This window comes from Natator depressus, chromosome 1 (assembly GCF_965152275.1).
Source record: "Natator depressus isolate rNatDep1 chromosome 1, rNatDep2.hap1, whole genome shotgun sequence".
NCBI classification, from domain to species: domain Eukaryota; kingdom Metazoa; phylum Chordata; order Testudines; family Cheloniidae; genus Natator; species Natator depressus.
In genome coordinates this window covers 318340463-318364699 of record NC_134234.1, presented here as the reverse complement: position 1 = coordinate 318364699, position 24237 = coordinate 318340463, and the positions used below count along the sequence as shown (strand labels likewise).

The following is a 24237-nucleotide window of genomic DNA, read 5'->3' as shown; positions in this document are numbered from 1 at the left end:
CTCTGGGGCACCTGGCATTGGCCACTGTCAGAAGCAGGATACTGGGCTAATGGATCTTTAGTCTGACCGAATATGGCCGTTCTTATGTTCAAAAACATCAGTTCCCTGCTCTTCAGCCTTCTTCAGCCCCCACATTTTATTGCCATGAAGTAAAGATTATGTAACTGTTTGTATAAATATTCAGCTTTCTGGTAAGCTTGATGTCATAAAGTTTCCACAAAAGCCTCTGAAGAGCTCAAAACATAGTGTCAGTTACTGCTATACAACTGTCATGGAGTCCCTGGGTGATGCTCTGTAACTGCTCCCTACGAAGCCAGTCAGGACTCTGGTGAAGTCTCCTCTCTGTGAGCAGACTGTCTTCAGGGCAAGAAGCTCACACAGCTTCCACCTTCCTGGGTCTGACCTCGGAGCATTCAGCATCCTCTGCCCCTCCGTGCGCTTCCCACAGCGAGTCCGCCCAGGCAGGGCTCCTGGGGAAGCCAGAGGGTCCTGTACCCCAACTTCACAGTCAGACTTGGCTCTCAGCCAGCCAGTAAAACGGAGGTTTATTAGACGACAGGAACATGGTCTAAAACAGAGCTTGTAGGTACAGAGAACAGGACCCCTCAGCCGGGTCCATTTTGGGGGCAGTGAGCCAGACAACCATGTCTGCACTTCACTCCCTGTCCCCAGCAAGCCCCAAACTGACTCACTCTCCACCCCCTCCTCCTCTGGGCTTTGTCCCTTTCCCAGGCCAGGAGGTCACCTGATTCCTTTGTTCTCCAACCCTTTAGCTGTCACCTTGAAGGGGGGAAGGGCCCAGGCCATCAGTTGCCAGGAGACAAGAGTGTAGGCCATTTATGTGCACTGGCCCTTTGCTCTGCAACATTTACACCCCCTTATCCCACCACCTAGAGACTTAAGAAATGCATAAGGGAAACTGAGGCACTACTACAATATTCAGAGGAAACATTAAGAACAGTCCCACTTCGTCACAACAACCATCTATATCTTTCAAACATCCTCAGTCATTGTCTATGATGCTTTCCAAGTAGTTGACAGTTGTCACCTGCTCCATCTCCCATCCAAACAAGTTAATAGTAAGCTGATTGTAACCTAGATTTGGCGCCGTCGGCCATTTTGAAAAAAAATTGTGCACTTTTGAATGGGGGAAGTGTTGTGCGTGGATACACTGAGAGCAGTTTAAAGTTTGGGTAAGGTTTATTGAAAAAAGGTGATTGAGTAAGGAGAGCTGTTGTTAAAGGGCAGATTATTAAAGAAAAGAGATGATGGTATGCTGTAAAAGAATAGAAAATGTGATACCTTGAGAGACTAGAGAGAGACACGTTTGGGTAAGGTTTATTGAAAAAAGGGGATTGAATAAGGAGAGCTGTTGGTAAAGAATAGAGTATCTGTTTTACTGAACACATGCAGAGCGAAACATCCTACCTCACCGACTGTTGGTAGTGAAATGATAGCTGGTTTGGGCAGTGCTCCTGGGAGCTAGCCCCTCCTTTTGGTGGACCAATCAGAGGTGGTTTTACAGCTAGGTCACAGAATGTGCTTGTGGAACCAATCCTGTAGTCCCAAGATTTAGAGAGGAGCTTTATCTTTACATTAAAAGCTATAAAAACAGGATTAAAAAGGAAATTTAGTAAGCACATGATAAAAAAAAATGAATAAAAAGCATTAAATAATATTAAAAACCTGTTTAGTAAGCACATGGCCAAAAACTGGCTAAAAAAACATTAAAAGCTAGGTTTAAAAAGAAAATTTAGTAAGCACATGGTAAAAAAATGAATAAGAAAGCATTAAACAATATTAAAAACTAAGGCAAAGTCTGTGTGGTTTTTTATTCACTTTTTTATCATGTGCTTACTATTCAGTATCAGGGTAGGTTAAAAAAAAAGAGAGGTTAAAAAAACAGGGCAAGAAAAGGAAATTTAGTAAGCACATAAAAAAGTGAATAAAAAAGCATTCAGTAACAGGGGAAAAAATAGAGAGCACATGGTTCAATTGGAGAGAGAAAGAGCTCTTTACCTTTCCTAAAAAACAGGGCTAGAAAAGGGGAAAAATAAAAAGCACATGGTTGCAGAGCCTGTTTAGTAAGCACATGATAAAAAGGTGAATAAAAAAGCATTAAACAATATTAAAAACCTGTTGAGTAAAGACATGGCCAAAAACTGGCTAAAAAAACATTTAAAAACAGGTTTAAAAAGAAAATTTAGGAAGCACATGATAAAAAAAGTGAATAAAAAAGCATTCAGTATCAGGGGAGATTAAAAGAAAGAACATGGGGAAGATAGAGAGAGAGGATCTTTACCTTACATTAAAAGCTATAAAAACAGGATTACAAAGGAAATTTACTAAGCACATGATAAAAAAGCATTAAACAATATTAAAAACTGTTTAGTAAGCACACGGCCAAATGCTGGCTAAAAAAAACATTAAAAGCAATAAAAAGGAAATTTCCTAAGCACATGATAAAAAGTAAATAAAAAAGCCTTCAGTATCAGGGTAGATTAAAAGAAAGAAGGGAGGAAAGATTGAGAGCACATGGTTGAATCGAAGAGAGAGATTTTTTACCTTGCCTGTCTTTCTGTAAAATGAGGCAGCTGCACAGTTTAGAAACTTTCAGACTTGTTATCCCCGCCTTTGGATCGGGCTAATCAGAGATTGTTTGTTTTACAATGGCGGTATAGAGTTTATTTTTCTGACCCAATTTTATAGGCCCAAGACCTCCTCCTCCCCCCCCTTTATCTGCCTTATTCTTATCTAAAGAAACAGACACCCAGCATTTTTCCCACCATGTATGTTTTTTAGACGGGGGTTTTCATAAAAGTTAAAACCATACTCGTTTAGTAACCAACAATTTTTTAAAGTTTTTTTTTCTAGGTTTTAGGCTAGCACTGATTGTTTTTTTGTTTTGTTTTTTTAGTAAGCCCAATATAAAAAACAAAGGTTTTTGCAGCTGATAGCTGTGATTAGAAAGAAGGCGGCTGCTTTTTTACCTGCTTTTTAACAAACACAAGTTAGTTACATTAAGTTTTGTAATGAAATAAAGCTCTGCTTTATATTGACTTGAAAAGACACATCCCTTTATTTACAGGGATGTTTCAATAAAATAGAGCAGGCAGAATTACCCCAGGTTTTTAGTAACAGACAGTTTATATTTTCCTTATTTTGTTAACCCCTGGATCAGAGAGAAGAAGCTTGTTTTGTTTTTTTTTACTTTTTAACGAAGAGAGGTGGAAGTCTTGTAAAGGAATGAACCCTTGAAAAGATACACTCCTTTATTTAGTCTCATTGACATAAGTGTTTTAATTAAAGGGAAGCCTGCAGAAACAGTTCAGGAATTAAAAACACAAGTTTTAGATTAACATGGTCAGTAAAAACAATGTGAAAAAAGAAGCCAATGTGCTCCGAAATAAGAAAGTCCAAGGCCTGCTTTTAAAACAAAATGATACCAAAGACTTGTACTAAAAAGAACATCTGGTTTTGGGTCTGGGCAAAAACAGATTAGGCCCAATCCACTCGGCCCTTCGGAGCTGTCGGTGTCCAGAACCTCCAATTCCTCTGAAGAACCATCGCTCAGCTGCTGAAAAATTTATAGTAAGAAATACGTGCAAGGCATCTTTGTACTTTTTCATAACATGATTTTAAAACCTTTTATGCCGTGTATCAAGAGATCCCTTCCGCATGCAGCTTTTAAAAACAACAAACAACAACAAATGCAATATGTCTCTGTGCAGGCTTGATCCAAAAGTCTCTAACCAACCAAGCCTAGTTTCCACTTTTTGTAGGACTCTTTTTTGAGCTTCAGATAATTGAAGATGTTCTGGGTTAGCCAGATTGGTCTCTTGCCATACTTCCTATCTTTCTTCTGTAGTGGGATAGTTTGTTCTTGTGCCATTAACAATGTCTCTCTGAAAAACTGCTAGCTCTCTTGAACTGTTTTTCCCCTTAAACTTACTTCCCATGGGATCTTACCTACCAACTCCCTGAGTTTGCTAAAGTCTGCCTTCTTGAAATCCATTATCTATATTGTGCTGTTTTCCCCCCTACCATTCCCTAGAATAATGAACTGTATCATTTCATGATTACTTTCACTTAAGTTGCCTTCCACTTTCAAATTCTCAACCAGTTCCTCCCTATTTGTCAAAATCAAATCTTGAACAGACTCTCCCCTAGTAGTTTTCTCTGCCTTCTGAACTAAAAAATTGTCTTCAATACATTCTGAGAACTTGGTGGATAATCTGTGCCTGTCTGTATTATTTCCCCAACAGATGTGTGAGTAGTTGAAGTCCCCCATCACCACCAAGTCCTGTGATTTGGATGATTTTGTTAGTTGTTTAAAAAAAGCCTCATCACCTCTTTTTCCTGGTAGGTGGTCTGTAGTAGGCCCCTACCATGACGTCACCCTTGTTTTTTATCCCTTTGTCCTTACAGACAGTCTTTCAACAAGTCTGTCTCCTATTTCCATCTTAACCTCAGTCCAAGTGTATTCATTTGTAATATATAAGGCAACGTGTCCTCCCATTTTTCCATGCCTGTCCTTCCTGAGCAAGCTGTACCCTTCTCTACCAATATTCCAGTCCTGCAAATTATCCCATCAAGTCTCTGTGATGCCAACTATGTCATAGTTGTGTTTATTAACTAGCATTTCAAGTTCTTCCTGCTTATTCCCCATAGTACACAGTAGGGCTGTCAAGCGATTAAAAAAATTAATTGTGATTAATTGTGCTGTTAAATAATAGAATATCATTTATTTAAATATTTTGGATGTTTTCTACCTTTTAAATATATTGATTTCAATTACAAAACGGAATACAAAGTGTACTGTGCTCACTTTATTATAATTTTTATTACAAAAATTTGCACTGTAAAAAAGATAAACAAAAGAAATAGTATTTTTCACCTCATACAAGTTCTGTTGTGCAATCTCTTTATCGTCAAAGTGCAGCTTAAAAATGTAGACTTCTTTGTTACATAACTGCACTAAAAAAAACTCATGTAAAACTTCAGAGCCTACAAATCCACTGAGACCTACTTCTTGTTCAGCCAATCTCTCAAACAAAAAAGTTTATTTATATTTGTGGGAGATAATGCTGCCCACTTCTTGTTTACAATGTCACCTGAAAGTGAGAACAGGCTTTCACATGGCACTGTTGTAGCTGGTGTCGCAAGATATTTACATGCCAGATGTGCTAAACATTCATATGTCACTTCATGCTTTGACCACCATTCCAGAGGACATGCGTTCATGCTGATGACTGGTTCTGCTTGATAACTATTCAAAGCAGTGCAGACAACGTATGTTCATTTTCATCATCTGAGTCAGATGCCATCAGTGGTTTGGGTTCTGTAGTTTGCATTGGAGTGTTGCTGTTTTAAGACTTCTGACAGCATCTTTCACATCTCATCCCTCTCAGATTTTGGAAGACACTTCAGATTCTTAAACCTTTGGTCGAGTGCTGCAGCTATCTTTAGAAATCTCACATTGGTACCTTCTTTATATTTTGTCAAATTTACAGTGAAAATGTTCTTAAGTCGAACAACGTGTGCTGGGTCATCATCCGAGATTACTATAATATGAAATATATGGCACAATGTGGGTAAAACACAAAGCAGGAGACATACAATTCTCCCTCAAGTAGTTCAGTCACAAATTTAATTCATGCATTATTTTTTTTTAATGAGCATGTCCTCTGGAATGGTGGCCAAAGCTTGAAGGAGCATACGAATGTTTAGCATATCTGGCATGTAAATACTTAGCAACACCGGCTACAAAAGTGCCAGGCGACTGCCTGTTCTCACTTTCAGGTGACATTGTAATAAGAATCTGGCAGCATTATTTCTTGTAAATATAAACAAACTTATTTGTCTTAGCGATTGGCTGAACAAGAAGTAGGACTGAGTAGACTTTTAGGCTCTGAAGTTTTACATTGTTTTATTTTTGAATGCAGTTTTCTTGTACATTTGTAAGTTCAATTTTCATGATAAAGAGATTGCACTACAATACTTATATGAGATGAATTGAAAAATACATTTTTTGTGTTTTATAGTGCAAATATTTGTAATCAAAAATAAATGTAAAGTGAACACTGTACACTTTGTATTCTGTGTTGTAATTGAAATTAATATATTTGAAAATGTAGTAAACATCCAAAAATATTTAAAATAAATGGTATTCTATTGTTGCTTAACAGTGCGATTAATTGCGATTAATTTTTTAAATTGCTTGACAGCCCTATTAAAAATGTAGAAAAACATCCAAAAATATTTATAATAAATTTCCCTTGGTATTCTATTATTGTTTAATAATGTGATTTAAAACAGTGATTAAACACAATTTTTTTCCAATTAATTTTTTGAGTTAATCATGAGTTAACTGCGATTAAATGACAGCACTAGTACACAGACATCTAAGATACTGATTTGATTTCCTCTCCTCCTCCCCCCCCCCCCACGTTTTCTCTTGTCATATCCCTGCTACAACAGCCCATGCTTCTCCCAGGTCTCCTATGTTCTTTTTTCACCAGCCTCCATCAAACAGTTTAAAGCTCTCCTAACTAGATTAGCTAGTCTGTATCCAGACATGCTCTTCTCCTTCCTCGATAGGTGGACACCATCTCTGCTTAGCAGTCCTAGTTCCCGGAACAGCATCCTGTAGTCAAGGAAGCCAAAGCCCTCCTATCAAAACCATCCTCACAGCCAGGCATTCATCACCAGGGTGCATCTCTCTCTCCCTACCCTTGACCAGAAGGATTGAAGAGAACAACACTTGCACCCCCAGCTCCTTCACCCTTACTCTCAAAGCCCTGTATTCGCTTCTGATAGGCTCAGGGTCATACCTTGCAGTATCATTTAGTGCCCACATGGATGAGTACAATGGGGTAGTAGTCAGAGGGCTGGATGATCCTTGACAATCCCTTTGTAAAGTCTCCTATACGGGCCCCTGGCAGGCAGCATACCTCCCAAGATGCCTTGTCAGGCTGACAGATGGGTGTCTCTGTCCCCCTCAGAAGAAAGTAACCAACCACTGCTACCTATGTTTCCTCGTGGGAGTGGTGGCTGTGATCTTCCCAGCCTTGGAGGTACATGGTTTCTCCTTCTCCACCTTTATGGGTGATTCCTTATTGCTCGTTGCTGGGCATCATAACGGTTCTTCATCACTGTGATGGGTGGGTTGGGAATAGGGGTGGAGCACTGCTTGCTGCCAGAAGTAACCAGCAGCCACTGTCCTCCCTGTGACTGAGCCATATCCTCCTCACCCAGTGGCATGACAGCAGTCCTCTCTAGCTGGATAGCTTCCTTAGCCTTAAACATCTCCATATGAATACTCCCAATGAATTCCTCATGGGCACAGATGCTCCTCAGCGTAGCCACCTCCTCCTGTAGCTCTCCCACCTGCTTCCTGAGAGATTTCACCAGCATACACCTTTCACACTGGAGAGTCCCCCCCCCAGACTGTCTTTCTGAAAATGGGAAATGCCAGCCACAATCTCTGCAGATCCATACCAGGATCTAGGTAGAGGCATCCATGGCCAGGTTCTCTGTCTGGATCCAGGTACAGATGGAGGAGACAGGAACAGTGTTGGCACTGACTCTTACTAACCATAGCGATTATATTATGACTCCCTCTTACAAACTCCCACTCAATATCCCTGTTAGCAGTCCCCTATTCGCTAGCTTCCCTTGGTTGCTTAGCCTCTGGCTTTTAAGGCTTTCTCTCCTAGGTCAGCCCTACCCCCTCATTAATCACTCAGGGGGAGTGTGATCACAAGGCTGATTGAGGCTGATCAAAGATGATCAAGGATAATCCAGGGAACAAAGGCTCAAACAGTCCCCAAACACACAATCCCAACTGACCCTGTAACTTTAAATAACCTGAAAAGAGAGAGAGACACACACAGCCAAACAAACTCACTCACCCCAATATTAGTACACACACCTTGTTCGTTCAGCAGAGGGATCACCTTCTCTCCCTCTCTTTGCATGTGTTCTTATTGAATTTCAGCCTATTTAATTCAGATAGTTTCTCCAGTTTGTCAAGATCATTCCGATGTCTAATTCTACCTTCCAAAGCTCTTGCAACCCCTCTCAGCTGCTATCATCCACAAACTTTATAAGTGTGCTCCATATACCATTATCCAAATAATTTATGAAGATATTGAATAGAACCAGACCCAAGACAAATCCCTGCAGGACCCCACTCGATATGCCCTTCTAGCTTGATTGTGAACCATTGATAACTACTGTTGTACTATGGTTTTCCAGCCAGTTGTGCACCCACCTTATAGTAAGTTCATCTAGGCTATATTTATCTGGTTTGTTTATGAGAAGGTCATGTGAAACAGTATCAGAAAACCTTTGTAAGGGCACGTCTACACTGGCAAAGTTACAGCACTGGCAGTTCTTCTTCGAATGGTGTCCCTGTGGGTGCTCCACTCTAGGTGTCGGTGCATCCCTGTGTCGGTGCATCCCGGTGCATCTCCGGAGATCGGAGATTTCTCGCAGCAGTACTCGGTCGGGGGAAGGCATGCACAGGAGTCATCTCATGCAGCTGTTGGCACCTCCTGCAGCACACGCTCCCCCGACCGTCCCTCAGTTCTTTCTCAACCGGCCTCGGCTGCAGACAGAGCTCCACAGCAGTGCTCTCTTTGATACTTTCTATATATGTAAAAAAAAAAAGTTAGTTACATAGTAACTTCTTTTTAGTCTATACTGAGTTACATTGTTTAGTTAGTCTTAGTCTATACATAGTTACATAGTTTAGTTAGTTTCTCTTAGAGAAACAGTCGTGCTGGGCTCAACAGGATTTAAAAAATGTGACTCCTGCTGTGAACCGATGCCGGTCTCTGAAGGCCACACATCCTGCATTCGCTGTCTGGGAGAAACTCATCTCCCTGAAATGCATACATTGCACCAGCTTAACAACAAGAGCAAGATGTGACAGGGATTTCTGCTTGAAAATGCTTCTGCTGGAGAAATCCCTCCAACCTCTGCAAGAGACGTCCTCCGGGGAGTCTCATAAACAGAGATCCCTGAGCTCTGATAAGGCTCCGACTTCCAAAACTGTCAGGAAGCAAGCCTTGACCTCTCCAGCAAGGGTCTCTCAGAAAAAGAGAGTTTTCCCAGCGAGGTCATTACCCTCAGTGCTCCACTCATTCAGAGTGAGCACTTATGAGGCACCGGGCTCCTCCGGCAGCATCCCTCAGCGGACCCCTGCTGAGCCCCAGCACACGGCACCAGAGTTGAGATGTCGAGTCTCCTCCATGGCACCGAGTATCCCGGTGCAGAGCGTGGCACAGGCAGCAACACCGCAATCAATGCTGCCGCCACCGGCACCAACCCAAGACTTTCTGCCGCCTAATAAGCCAAATCCAGCACCAGCAGCGGTCCAACGGTTGACCGCAACCCCAAGGCGGGACCAGCACAACTCCTGCGTCCTGCTGACATAGCAGTTTCTTCGGCACCGCAGTCACCACTGCTCAGCACTGAACACTCCCCGAGCTACATAGCACGGTACCATCCTTCATCTCCTGCACCACTCTCCATGCATAGTGGTGAGGAAGGAGACATGCAGGACAATGGCTTCTCCTCTCAACGTTCATCCCCAACACAGATGAGACCTGCATGGAGTGTTGTGAAGCCTGAGCCTCACCCCACCGAGCATTCACAGCCCGGGTATGCACAGCACTGTTCTTACCCATTACCACCTTACCCCATGCAATGGCCACAATGGGGTCCTTGGCCCACATTCCAGAACCCCTATTCTGGCCCCCCTTCCCCAGCCAAAAGAGGTTCCAGAGTATACCCATCATTACCACACAGAGAAACCTCTGACCCCTCCCCCCCCAAGACAAAGATAGAAGAGGAAGAGATACTATCTCAGGCAGACCTGGGTGATTCACCACCTGCTCCACACTCATCTTCTGCACCAGACAAAGCGGTGACCCCGTTACCGCTACGACACCAGATGACCTGAAACAGTTCCAAGAACTCTTCAAAAGAGTAGCAAACAGCCAAGAAATTGCCTTACATAAGGTGCAGGAGAACCAACATAAGTTGTTAAAAATCTTACAGCCAGCATCATCGACCAAGATTGCCCTCCCCATGGATGAGGCTATAATGGAGCATGTGGAGTAATATGGCAAACACCGGCATCGGCACCACCCACCAACAAAAGGGCTGACAGAAAATACTTCATGGAATTTTCAGGTCATGGAATTTTTGTTTTCACACCCTCAAGCCTGTTCTCTGGTAGTAGAGGTTGCTAGTCAGCTTAGTAAACAGCCTCATTTCCGCTCCTCACTGCAAGATAAAGAACACAAGAGACTGGACCTCTTTGGGCAAAAAGTTTACTCGTTAGCCACCCTTCTGCTTAGAGTTGCCAACTATTCTGCTCTACTAGCAAATTATGACTACTCTAACTATAGTAAAATACAAGAGCTTGTGGAGGACCTCCCTGAGCATAAACGTCCTCAACTCAACACCATTATCAATGAGGGTCAGTTAATAGCCCACACAGCGCTGCAAGCCTCAATGGATGTAGCGGACACAGCTGCCCGAACAATCGCAATAGCTGTGTTTATGAGAAGAACATCGTGGTTGCAGGCTTCGGGAATTCCGAAAGAACTACAGCTAAAAGTGGAGGACCTCCCCTTCAATAGGGATAAACTATTCTTGTCTCAAACAGACGACGTCCTCCATACCATGAAGGCCTCCCAAGCGATGCTGCATACACTAGGCATACACCCACCGCCTAACAAAAACCCTTGCTTTACACCATACCAGAGGTCACAAGACACCTCGTTTAACCATCAACAACCATCATACTTCACTCAGAACAGACCCAAACAACGGGCTCAGAGACGACGAGCTCCACAGAACCAGGCCTCATCCATCTACATCTAAGCCACAATTTTGAAGACTTGGTCAACGGTATGCACGACCTCCCCACACCTCTAGCGCTAATAGATACCCCATCCCACAATTTTGCTCACTGCCTACACCCATTTTACCATGCCTGGGCTGTGATAACCACAGATCAATGGGTTTTGGAGATCATACAATCTGGCTACACCATTCCTTTCACAGCTATCCCCCCTACACTCCCCCCTTCCCCATCCCTCTTCAGGGACCCCTCTCAAGAGCACCTTCTGCAACAGGAAATAGACCACCTCCCACTGCTGGGTGCTGTAGAACCAGTACCACATGAATACCAAGGGAGGGGTTTTTATTCCAAATCTTTCCTGACAGAGAAGAAAGGAGGGGGATGGAGACCAATCTTAGATCTCTGAAAACTCGTACGCAACCACAATAGACCTGTTTCACCAGCTAGGTCTACAGATAAACTAAAAGAAATCTACCCTGGAACCAACCCAGCAATTGGAGTTTATCGGAGCCGACCTAGACTCCATACAAGCTAAGGCAATATTGCCAAACCACAGATTCACTACATTGACCAGTCTTATTTCCACGGTGACCATCAGCCCACAAACTTGAGTGATGACATGCCTTCAGATTCTGGGACATATGGCAGCTACGACTTTCATAGTAAAGTATGCCAGACTCCATATGCACTGTCTGCAGCACAGGTTGGGCATGGTCTATGCACCTAGCAAACACTCTCTCAACAGATGTGTGACACTACCACCAAGGGTTATCCTCTCCCTACAATGGTGGACAAAGCCAGGGAATGTATACTCCGGGATTCCCTTTCAACAGGACCCCCTATCAGTGACTATTATGACAGATGCCTCCCTGATAGCTTGGGGCGCTCACTTGGGTCACTACAATGTACAAGGCAAATGGTCTGCGACAGAAACCCGACTACATATCAATCTCCTGGAACTCCGCGTGGTACACAATGCATGCTGACACTTCCTCCCCCTCATACAAGAAACCTCAGTCTCTATTCTCACCGACAATGTGGTGTGCATGTTTTACATCAATCGCCAAGGAGGAGCCAAGTCTCACTTGCTATGCGTAGAAGCCATGAATTTATGGAACTTCTGTATCCACAACAATATAAACATCACAGCATCATACCTACCAGGGTGCCAAAACAGCCGACAACCTCAGCAGACACTTCTCAAAGGAACATGAGTGGGAAATCCATGGCAGTGTTCTCGACACAATATTCCAAAAATGGGGTCACCCAGTAATCGACCTTTTCACCTCAGCAACAAATCACAAATGTCCACTATTTTGCTCCAGGGCAGGCCTGGCACCGGGGTTGTTAGGGGATGCCTTCCTCTTCCTGTGGAACATGTCCCTCATGTACACCTTCCCGCTGACACCACTGATCCCACGGGTCATCCGCAAGATACAACTCAACAAAGCATACATCATTCTCATTGTCCCCACATGGCCCAGACAGACTTGGTTTCCGTACCCCTCATGTCTAGCAGTCTGTGCCCCACAACTGCTGCCTTTCCAGACGGATCTCCTCTCCCAGAACAAGGGCCTGACGCTCCATCCAGACCCAGCGAAACTCCATCTCAAAGCGTGGGTCCTCTCTGGATCCAACATGGGGAATTGAACTGTTCAGAGAAATTAAAACAGGTATTACTAAATAGCCGTCGCCTCACCACTAGAAATACTTACCACCACAAGTGGAGAAGATTTTCCCTTTGGTGTCAGCAAAAACAGCTGGATGCAACCAAGGCGCCTCTCCTATGATCCTAGACTACCTACTAGAACTGAAGGAAACAGAGTTCAGTGAAATCGGAGCATTGATAGCTGAACCATTGTACACTGTATTTACCAAAGACAAAATTATGTTACGTCCTCACCCAAAATTCTTCCCCAAAGTGGCTACAAATTTTCATATTAACCAAACCATACACTTACCTGCCTTCTATCCCAAGCCACATAACGACTCTCGAGAAGCAAAGTTGCACATGCTAGATGACAGATGGGCTGTAACCTTCTACTTGGACAGAACTAAACCATTCTGCAAGTCACCAAGACTATTCGTCTCTACAGCAGAGCGCTCCAAGGGCTCTACAGTATCGACTCAGGGACTCTCCAAATGGGTCTCTACCTGTATTCAAACTTGCTACCATCTGCATCACAAAGAACCCCCCTTGGCATCAGATCCCACTCAACGCGAGCCATGGTGACATAGATTGCATTCTTGAACAATGTCCCCTTAATAAATATTTGTAGAGCTGCAACCTGGACATCGGAGCACACTTTTGCAAAGCATTACACTATCACCCAAGGCCTTGTCTCAGACTCTATCATTGGCCTTACAGTGCTCTCATCACACATTTATACATAACTCCGAACCCCTACCACCCCTGGTGGGGTACTGCTCTACAAGCACCTAGAGTGGAGCACCCACAGGGATGCCACTCGAAGAAGAAGTTGTTACTCACCTTGTGCAGTAACGATGGTTCTTTGAGATGTGTGTCCCTGTGGGTGCTCCACTACCCACCCTCCTCCCCTCTACTTCGGAGTTCACACAGCCAAGCTCTGCGGTAGAGAAGGGACGGTCGGGGGAGTGTGTGTTGCAGGAGGTGCCAACAGCTGCACGAGATGACTCCTGTGCGCGCCCTTCCCCCGACCGAGTACTGCTGCGAGAAATCTTCGGCGCAGGGACACACCGACACCTAGAGTGGAGCACCCACAGGGACACACATCTCGAAGAACCATCGTTACTGCACAAGGTGAGTAGCTTCTTCTTACAGCGCTGCTCAGAGAGCACTGAAGGAAAACCGCTTTTGTGTGTTCACACTGACAGCTGCCTGCGTAATACCTGCGCTTGCGGCGCTATTCAGAGCGGTGTACTCTAGGCAGCTATCCCACAGAGCACCTCTTTCTCTTTTGCCGCTAAGACTTGTGGGAAGGCAGAAGGGGTCGCAGGGCATCCTGGGTCCTGTCCCAATGCCCCATGATGCATTGCTTCGCATCCCAGCAATCCCTGTGCTTCCATTCGCATTTGACGCCATCTTCCAACGGTTTGTGTACTGCACACCCTGCCCTGCCTCTTTCTGGCTGCAGGAATGAATCCCAAGCTGTTGAGAAGAATGCTGTTCACATTGACCAACATGTCACAAGTGGCAGTGGAGTTATTCCTTAAACTACAAAGGCAAGAGGAGTGCAACATTGGTCTCGCCACGCCTACCAGCTACGACTTGAGATTTCTTGTGGCATTCACAGAGGTGCTGACCACTGTGGAACACTACTTTGGGCCTCGGGAAACAAGCACTGAGTGGTGGGATCACATCATGATACCCGTTTGGGATGACGAGCAGTGACTGCAGAACTTTCGCATGAGGAAAGCCACATTCATGGGACTGTGTGATGAGCTCGCACCAGCCCTGTGGCACAAGGACATGAGAAGGAGAGCTCTCCTGCCGTTGGAGAAGCATGTAGTGATTGCACTGTGTGGAAGCTGGCTACTCCAGACTGCTACCGATCAGTCGCTAACCAGTTCAGAGTGGGAAAGTCGACCGTTGAACTCGTGTTGATGCAAGTGTGCAGGGCCATCAATCGCATCCTGCTTTGAAAGACCGTGACTCTAGGCAACATGCGTGAGATTGTGCCTGGCTTTGCACAAATGGGCTTCCCTAACTGCGGAGGGGCGATAGATGGTATGCATATTCCAGTTGTGGTACCAGACCACCTAGCCACCACCTACAATCGCAAGGGGAATTTCTCAGTGGTTCTCCAAGTGCTTGTGGATCACAGTAGGCATTTCATGGACATTAATGCAGGGTGGTATGGAAAGGTGCATGACACACACATCTTTTAGAACACTGGCCTGTTCAAGAAGTTGCAAGTAGGGACTTTCTTCCCGACCAGAAGATCACCGTGGGGGAAGTTGAAATGCCCATTGTGATCCTGGGAGACCCCCGCATACCCCTTAATGCTGTGGCTCATGAAGCCATACACGGGGCAACTTGACAGCAGCAAGGAGCGGTTAAACAACAGGCTGAGCAAGTGCAGAATGACAGTGGAGTGTGCATTCAGCCATTTACAGCGATGCCTGTATGGGAAGCTGGACATGGCCAATGATAATATTCCTATGCTTATAGCCGTGTGCTGTGCGCTCCATAATATTTGTGAAGGGAAGGGTGAAAGCTTCACTCAGGGCTGGACCTCAGAGACTCAGCGCCTGGAGGCTGAGGCTGAACAACTGGAGACCAGGGCTATTAGAGGGGCACAGTGTGGGGCCATAAGGATTAGGGATGCTTTGAGGTATCAATTTGAAGCTGAAAGCCACTAATATTTGTTGCTATGCTCGGATTGCAGTGCTTGTAATGTTAGGAGGTGATTGGTGCACATTATGCAAGAAGGGGCCTTAGCATAGCTATATATATGTTGCTTTGCAGTACTCTTTTTGCTTTCACTTAATAGAATAATGATTGCTTTCAAACAACCACAATTCTTTTATTGAAAGACAACAACCAGACGAGAGAGTCAAAGGAAAAAATTAATCAGCAGGGAGGGGGATGGGGGAGTGGAAGGAATGGAGAAATGGAAGGTTTCAATAGGAGGAGGGGTCCCGGGACAGCTACAGATTTGTGTACGTCCAGGGATCATACTCAACCTTCTCCTTTGGAGTACGATGCGGCAGGTGCTGTACTTCAGCAGAGCCAAACTGCAGATGGACAGGTGTTGAGTGCAGTGGGTATTGGGAGTCCACACTGCTGGACTGTGATGAGGGAGGAGTAGAATGCTGCAGGTAGAGAGTGAAGTCAGGAGATTGATAAGAGTGTGTTGGCGGTGTGGGGGGACGCATGGGAAAGAGTTTTGCGACAGCGGCTACAGGGGAGGGTGGGCGCGGAGCTTCTCAGTTTGAAGAGCCAGTATATCGCCTGGAGCGTGTCTGCTTGGCGCTCCATAACTGTAAGAGCCGCTCCGTGGCTTCTTTCTGGTGTGCCATGTTCACTCCTTTCATTCTCTCTTCTCGCTGTCCCACCACTCTTTCAATTCCTTTTTCTCGGCGGCGGAGTGCGTTATAACCTCACGCATAAAGTCCTCCTTAGTTCTTGGCTGCTTTCGAATTCTTCGCAACCGTTCTGCCACTGATATGGGAGGCTGGCCTCCCAAGGTCATCTCTGTGAAGTTTAAATGCAAGATTTTACAGAAGCAGTATTGTTTGCAACACAGACAACACTGTTTCAGTGCTTTAAAACACAACCAGTACTCACACACCTGGCACAAACTGGCTAACCCCAGGCAAGCACGCATAAGCCACAAGACCTCCCAAATGGTGAATAGCCACAGGGGCAGGCTAAATCACTGTTCCCGGACTCTGCTGTCCACTGGGCATGTGTCTCTTGGGCACTTGGAGAGAGCCAGCACTGGGGGGGGGGGGGGGGCTGATAATCATTCCTGTCCCCACACTTTCCACAGGAGGTGATCATTTTTGAACATATCTCGCTGTTGAGGGTGTGCAGGGAATCAAGGGAGGGTCTTCTCCAAGCCTGTGGCTTCTGCCCTGGGCCCTATGCGGCTAGCCTGTGTGCAGCTATGGTCTCTCTCTTCCCCGCCCCGCCCTGGTGATGGCACAGTGGCATGGAAAAGTTACCGTTAATGGGGCAAGAAACAAAGCAGCGCTGCCAAGGAACCTGCGGGAACGGATTTCCCGGTATCTCCACGAGAGTTTCCTGGAGATCTCTGAGGGAGATTCCCATGAATAAGGGAGTGATCAACAGCCTGTTCTGTAGCTCAAACTAGGCATGAGGTGGGAGACAAGCCTGCTTTCTGCAACTTTCCTGCCCCCAACAACTTGCTTCAGCCATTCCCAAAATCAGATCCACTTACCAGGGGCCTCCTCTCCGGTTTGCGCTTCGCCAATATCCTCCTGCTGTAACTGTTCTGGACTCCTCCGGGGTAGAAAAGAGTTCCTGACTGCATGCATCTCTCGCCTCCGAGTCATCCTCTGCCTCTGGTTCCCCCATCCCCCTCGTCATCCAAGATTGCCTCCTCCTGGCAATGAAGCTAACCAAGTATCCAAAGGGGACTTTGCAGTGGAGGTGGGGTCACCACCAAGTATTGCGTCCAGCTCTTTGTAGAACTAGCAGCTTGTGGGCGCAGCACCCGAGCGGCGGTTTGCCTCCCGCGCCTTGTGGTAGGTGTTCCGCAGCTCCTTCACTTTGACTCTGCACTGCAATGTGTCCCGGTCATGGTCCTTTTTTATCATGCATCTAGAAATCTGTCCATAGGTATCAAAATTCCGACAGCTGGAGCACAGCTGTGACTGCATTGCCTCCTCTCCCCAAATACCGATGAGGTCCAGCACTTGGCATTGCTCCAAGCAGGGGATTGCCTGATGTGTGGAGCAGGCATGGCCACCTGGAAAGATGCACTGAGACCACTCCACGCATCACCAAGCAAACAGGAAGGGGACTTTCAAATTTGCAAAGGAATGTATGGGGTGGGGCTGACAGTTGGTCACCTGAGGGCAGGGCAGTAGAGTTCAAATCGATGGCCAGAGAGGTGAGAACAGGCATTGTGGGATACCTCCCAGAGGCCAGTCGCAGTGCTGTAATCACCACGGTGTCTACACTGGCACCGCAGCGCTGTAGCCACGGTGCAGAAAGCTGTACGCCTCTCGTTGGGGTGGGTTTTTTTAGAGCGCTACATCTGCGCAGTCTCTGTGCACTAAATGGCTTAGCAGTGTGTACACCTTGGGAGTTACAGCACTCAAAGCTGCTTTACTGCACCCAAACTTGTCAGTGTAGACTGGGCCCCAAATTGAGATATATCACATCTATTCATTCCCCCTATCCACAAGGCTTCTTACCCTGTCAAAAAAGGATATTTGGTTGTTTGCTGAGTGCTACTTATCACCTCATTCTGTTCTAGGTGTTTGCAAATTGATTGCTTAATTATTTACTCCCTTATCTTTCCAGGTACCAAAGTTAAGATGACTAGTCTCTCATACCCTGGGTTGTCCTTATTCCCCTTTTTATAGATAGTACTATATTTTCCTTTTGCAGTCCTCAGGTACCTCCCATCCTCCACAAGTTCTCTGAGATCTCGTTAGCCAGTTCCTTAAGTATTCCAGGATGTATTTCATCAGGTCCTGCTGACTTGAAGACATCTAACTTGTCTAAGTAATTCTTAACTTGTTCTTTTCCTATTTTAGACTCTGATCCTACCCCATTGAAACTGATGTTCACTGTTAGTCGTTTGATCACTGTTAGGTTTTTTTGGTAAAAACTGAAACAAAAAAGGGCATTTAACACTTCAGCCATTGCTGCATTTTCTGTTATTGTCTTTTCCTCCTTACTGAGTAATCAGCCTACCTTGTCCGTGTTCTTCCTCTTGCTTCTCATGCATTTGTATAATGCTTTCTTGTTACCCTTTATATCACAAGCTAGTGTAATCTCGTTTAAGTTTCGGGTCATTGAAGATCTGCTAGTTAAGCCAGAGTGGCCTTTTACATACTTCCTGTCTTTCCTATGAATTGATATAGTTTGCTCTTGTCCCCTTAATAATGTCTCTTTAAAAAACTGCCAACTTTCCTGAACCCTTTTTTTCCCTTAGACTAGCTTCCCCTGGAATCTTATCTACCAGGTCTCTGAGTTTCCTAAAGTTTGCCTTCTGGAAGTCCATTGTCTTTATTCTGTTTTTCCATTTTACCATTCTTTAAAACCATGAGCTCTGTCATTTAATGATCAGTTTCATCCAAGCTGCCTTCCACCCTCAATTTCTCAACTACAGTAAAAGTTGTGTTATCCAGCACTTAATCAACCAGAAAGCTCTATTAACCCACATTTCTGATATCTCCCAATACAAATCTTCAGTCTAGTAACCTGGACTAGTGTACTGCCCAGGAGGTTATGCAATTGCACATTCTGCACTCCTCTTTTATGAAAAAGAGGCAGAAGACAAGTAAGCAAGCTGATATCAGGGATTTATTCAGAAAAGCAGCTTCCAGGATGCGTCATACGGTTATTGCAGATTCAGCCCAATCTTCTACACCTACAACGGTAATTGATGTTGATAATGATGACCCTGAGGCACTGCAAGATCCTGAAGTGCCGTCTGAATCATCAAAGAAAGATTAAATTGCTTTCAGTTTAGGTGTAAGAATCTGAAGTGCCTTGCAAAATCTGAGAGGGATGGGGTATGGAGCGTGCTTTCAGAAATCTTTTTAAAAGAGCAACACTCCGCTGCATAACCTACAGAACCCGAACCACCAAAAAAGAAAATCAATCTTTTGCTGGTGACATCATACTCAGATAATGAAAATGACCATGTGTCAGTCCACACTGTTTTGGATTGTTATCGAGCAGAACCTGTCATCAGCATGGACGCATGTCCCCTGGAATGGTGGTTGAAGCATGAAGGGACACATGAACCTTTAGCGCATCTAGCACGTAAATATCTTACAATGCCGGCTACAATAGTGCCATGCAAACACCTGTTCTCACTTTCAGGTGACAAGAGTGGGCAGCATTATCTCCTGCAAATGTAACCAACCTTGTTTGTCTGAGCGATTGGCTGAACAAGAAGTAGGACTGAGTGGACTTTGTTTTATTTTTGAATTCAAGTTTTTTTCCATAATTCTATGTTTGTAAATTCAAACACCTGCAAACACCTGTTCTCACTTTCAGGTGACAAGAGTGGGCAGCATTATCTCCTGCAAATGTAACCAACCTTGTTTGTCTGAGCGATTGGCTGAACAAGAAGTAGGACTGAGTGGACTTTGTTTTATTTTTGAATTCAATTTTTTTTCCATAATTCTATGTTTGTAAATTCAACTTTCATGATAAAGAGATTGCACTACAGTACTTGTATTAGGTGATTTGAAAAATACTATTTCTTTTGGTTTTTCACAGTGCAGGTTCTTGTAATAAAAAATAGATATAAAGCGAGCACCGTACACTTTGTATTCTGTTTTGTAATTGAAATTAATATATTTTAAAATGTAGAAAATATCCAATATATTTAAATAAAGAGTATTCTATTATTGTTTAACAGTGCGATTAAGCACAATTAATTATTTTAATCGCTTGACAGCCGTATCCAAAATTAAAGGCTACTTTTAAAATTTTTAATACCTTGTGCTCCACTAGCACAGATGGGAAATAATTTTGATATTTGAAAAGAATTGAAACATATACAGTGGATGCCGGTTATTAACAATCATGGTATTGACAACTTCTGGTTACTAATATGCCACTTATTGAATTTTTTTTTTTGCAATGCAGCCCCATGGGGCCCTAGCACCACAACTTGTTGTGAAAAGCCCCTGCAACAGGGAATTTTCTGGGGCTGGAGCCAGGGAAGGAAGCAGCCTGTAGCCAATGCTCAGCATGTCCCATCACTTTGTTCCCTGGCTGCAGTACTGCAAACTTGCTGCTGCGTTACAATCAGAAGAGGAAGGGTTGGGACGTGCAAAGCTTGGGTCCCTGGTGCCAGGGCAGAGTGCACCTCAGAAAGTGTAGGGAGAGGTACCATGCAGCCCTGCAGGCACCCAGAACACCTGCTTCCTGTGTAAAGCTCCAGCTCTGGGCTGCAGTCTCCCACCCCACTGCTACTCTCCCTGCAGACTTCCCTCCCAGCCTGCAGTACCAGGACTCTGAAAAGCCAGGGGGGCTGCAGCCCAGTTGCCAATGCTTTCCACAGGGAGCAGGAGTACTAAGGACCCACAAGGCTGCATGGGACCTCCCCCGTACTCTCCAGGGCTTGATATACCTCAGCGATTCCTTCCCTGGCTGCACTGCCAAAGAAGGAAGTGCTGTGATGTGCCAAGCACAGGCCACGGGCTAGTTTCCAGGGATGCAAGTAGGGAAAGCATATCATAGTGCTTCCTTCTTTGGCTGCAGCCCCACAAACCTCACTTTTTGGTAACTGTTGAATAATGGCATCTAAAATATGAGCATCACAGACTTCAGCAATTCGTAATTTGTGTTGAACTCCTTTTTTAAAGAAAAATTTGAAAATGCTTGTCTGATCTGGGATTTTTGGAGGGGAAGGTTTGAGCTTTCAAATCAAGCTATTCCATAAATTAAAGGTTCAGTCATGAGAAGCAAGAGGGTTTGTGTTGGTGTGCTTCTGTGTGCATTAACAGAGCTATGCCAGCAAAAGCATTTGGGAAAAGAGGCAAGACTACTCCCATTTTCACCACTTGCATCAGGGGCAGGAGGGGGTATCGCTGCTTACATGACCATGAATCACAACCACCCTAGCATTACAAAAGCAGTGCAAGACTATGGCAGATGAGTTTAAGAAATTTCAGGAGTTCTCTTTCCTGAGCAAAAAAAACCTTTTGTGTAGTAGCTACAACATATAAATACATAGTATTACCTTAGACCCTGTAACTTGACTCTTGGTCATTGTCATTAGATTTTGTAATGTACTGGGTCAAACACAACCCTGGCATTGGTTGCACTTTTATAAAACCGTGGTCTCTCTTCCTTGCTTCTGAACAAAAGTCTTGAATGGACTTAGGTAACAGATCCCCTTCATTACTTCTCCGTAGAGATAAAAGGTTATTTTACCTCTCTCAGAGTAGCGCTCTGTAAATAACCCCAGAACAGTCTTAAGATCAGAAGAAGTTTAAATAAACACGGTTTATTAGGAAAAGTAAGAGAGATGCTCATCAGGAATAATATATATGGTATGAAAGCATGTCTTTGTATAGGTAAAACTAGTCTTTACTGGTACATACTTAGAGGTAGTAAGAGAAATCGGACAATCAAATGCTTACATCTTTAGCTTAGTATGTCAGTCACTCATGGTCTCTCAAAGCTTGAGCATCACTGACAAGGTGTAGGTTCTGCCTGTCAGTTTGAATCCCACCCTTGTATTGAGCTTTTCTATTTTGTCAGTGAGATTCCTTTTCATATATTCATTTGTCTTTGAAGTAAAGATGTTTGCTGTATTATCATATTGCTTATAGTGTTCTTAGGCTTTATTCACTTAAGATGCTGTAATGTCTACGCCCAGTCATTTATCTGCTCATAAACAAAATTTCTGCCCTTTTAATAAACATACTTATTTTGCTTTTCCTATCTGAATACTCAGTTATATGTTCCAATTTTATTCAAATCTCGTCCTTCATGTTTGTGAAATAGTGAGCTTTTCAGACTTATGTGAGAATATTTGCAATGAACCTCTTCCAGAGAAGAGACAATTCTGTGACGACTCTGTCATTTGATAGCTTAGTCTACCAGGTTGCATATCTTGGATTTTCCCTGGAAAAAGGACACTTTCCTGGCTTCAATGCTGAGTTGCATTCCCAAGTGAATCCATTATAACATACATCTGATCTTTATGTTTTAACAGGTAACCCTGCACAGCCCACTTCGCTCCACTATATGAACCCATACCAACTGAATGCTTATGGCATGGCACTGAAGGCAGTAGGTGAAATCATTCAAGATTATGATAGTGACAAAATGTTTCCTGCTCTAGGTTTTGGGGCTAAGCTGCCCCCAGATGGAAGAGTATCGCATGAATTTGCTTTGGTAAGAAAATGCATAGGAATTCAATTTTTAATAACTTTTCTTGCATGTTTAGCAAAGTTATTTTGTGATTGTACGTATGCTTGAATTCCTTGCAGTACAGAAAATCTTTGAGAGTACAGTAGTAAATTCTGGCCTCTCTTTCTGAAGTATTTTTTTGTATTTTTATCACAACTGGCAATAAAACCGAAGAAAATGTTCTACCAGTTGGGTCATCCAGCTTTCAAAAGCAAACTACTTTCATGTTCAAGGTAGCAGTTTCAGCAGTCTTCATCAGGACTAAGTTATAGACAGAAAGCCCAAATAGTCAGGAAGGTCCTTTAAACCCCAGAAGAGGAAGAAGAGGTAATCTTCCTAGGCCTCAGCTGCAGTAGCTTGACAAACAGTTACTGCTTCTTCTAGCCATCCAGTTGGAGGATATGATCACACCAAGGTCATCTTTCTTCATCTGTCCCACTTTTTGGGGACTGTGTCCCAATTTGTACATGTATAAAAGGCAAAATCTTCAAACTGAAGGATCCTCCAGATAATCGAATAGGGTGTAAAAGTGAAGTGAAGGGGTCAAATTTATGAATTTGCCAGGGTGCCAGTTACATTTTAAAGCTGAAATCTAACAAACAAGATTGGCCAATTTGGTAGATATTTTAGCTGATACTTGAGTGAAATGTAATATTGAGTACAGAGAGCATTAGTTAACTAATCTTAACACTAGGTTCTTCTCATCTCTTACTTTGGACAGTACTTTTTCAAATCAGGACACTTAGGGATAGCTGGGAGTACGATTCCCATGTCACATAGACATACTCACACTAGTTTTCATTGAGCCAACATGTTAAGAATACTAGTGTAGCATGGACAGTGGTGATTGGTAGCATGGGCTAGCTGTGCTGAGTGCAAACCAGCCTGAACTCTGTGGGTATGCACTCAGCAAGGCTAGCCCTTGCCACTGCCTGTGCTACCTCAGCTACGCTATTATTTTTAGCATGCTAGCTCAAGGAGAGCTAGTGCGAGTATGTCTGTGCAAGCTGAGAATCCCAACCCCAGCTCTAAGTGTAGACATAACCTTAGTTATTCTTAACCAATCAACAAGTTTTATTAATTTGCCAAGAACCACCAAGGTATATAATCAACAGTTTAAAGAGGTTTATAGATTAAGTTTGGGTACCACATGTTCCAGGCATTCACTAAGCACAACATACAGTCTTGAAAGCTATTGACGTAAACCAGTGTTGGATTCAAGCAGTTATTCCATACAACATAAAATTGTTAAAATGTCTTATTACATTTACTTATAATCATCAGTTATTAATTTCTTCAGTATTTCTAATACATTTATTATACTTCAAAGTATTTCTCCAAGGAGTAAAGTTAAACTTTTTTAAGTCACTCTTGTAAGTGTGGTCCCTCCTACTTGTAGTTTGTTTTGAAAGGGACAAATTTAAAGCATCAAAAACAATTACTTAAAAGTTTTTCTTGGAGGTTCCTCTTAGGTCACTTTCCTTGGACTTATCAAGGAGAAACAAGCATACAGCATTGTGATGTGTTCCCCCTGGGGTTCCACCTGGAACTGGGGTACCACTGAGCCCCCTGACCCACCAGCCTGGGCTCCCTCTCATGCTTTACTCCTGTGACAAGCTGCAGAGCCCTCCAGCCTGCACTTTCATCAGCATACATACAGGTAGGGACACACCCAGCAGCAGTTGCATGCAAGCTCTCTGACCAGTCCCTGCATAGGAAGGCTACAGCTAAGGCAACTCCCAGCTCCTCAGACACGCACCCCCTCTGGAGTATAAACCCAAAATTCTTCGAGTGA

General features: G+C 44.0%; 1 protein-coding gene across 3 annotated transcripts in view; it reads left to right on the top strand.

The window, feature by feature from the left end:
- The window catches only part of CPNE8 (copine 8), a 285766-nt gene that overhangs the window by 185329 nt on the left and 76200 nt on the right, over positions 1-24237 (top strand). For all 3 annotated transcript variants that reach the window (XM_074942429.1, XM_074942430.1, XM_074942431.1), the window contains exon 15: positions 22246-22427. In XM_074942429.1, the coding sequence (XP_074798530.1) occupies positions 22246-22427 (182 nt within the window). The remainder of the gene's footprint in view (positions 1-22245; positions 22428-24237) is intronic.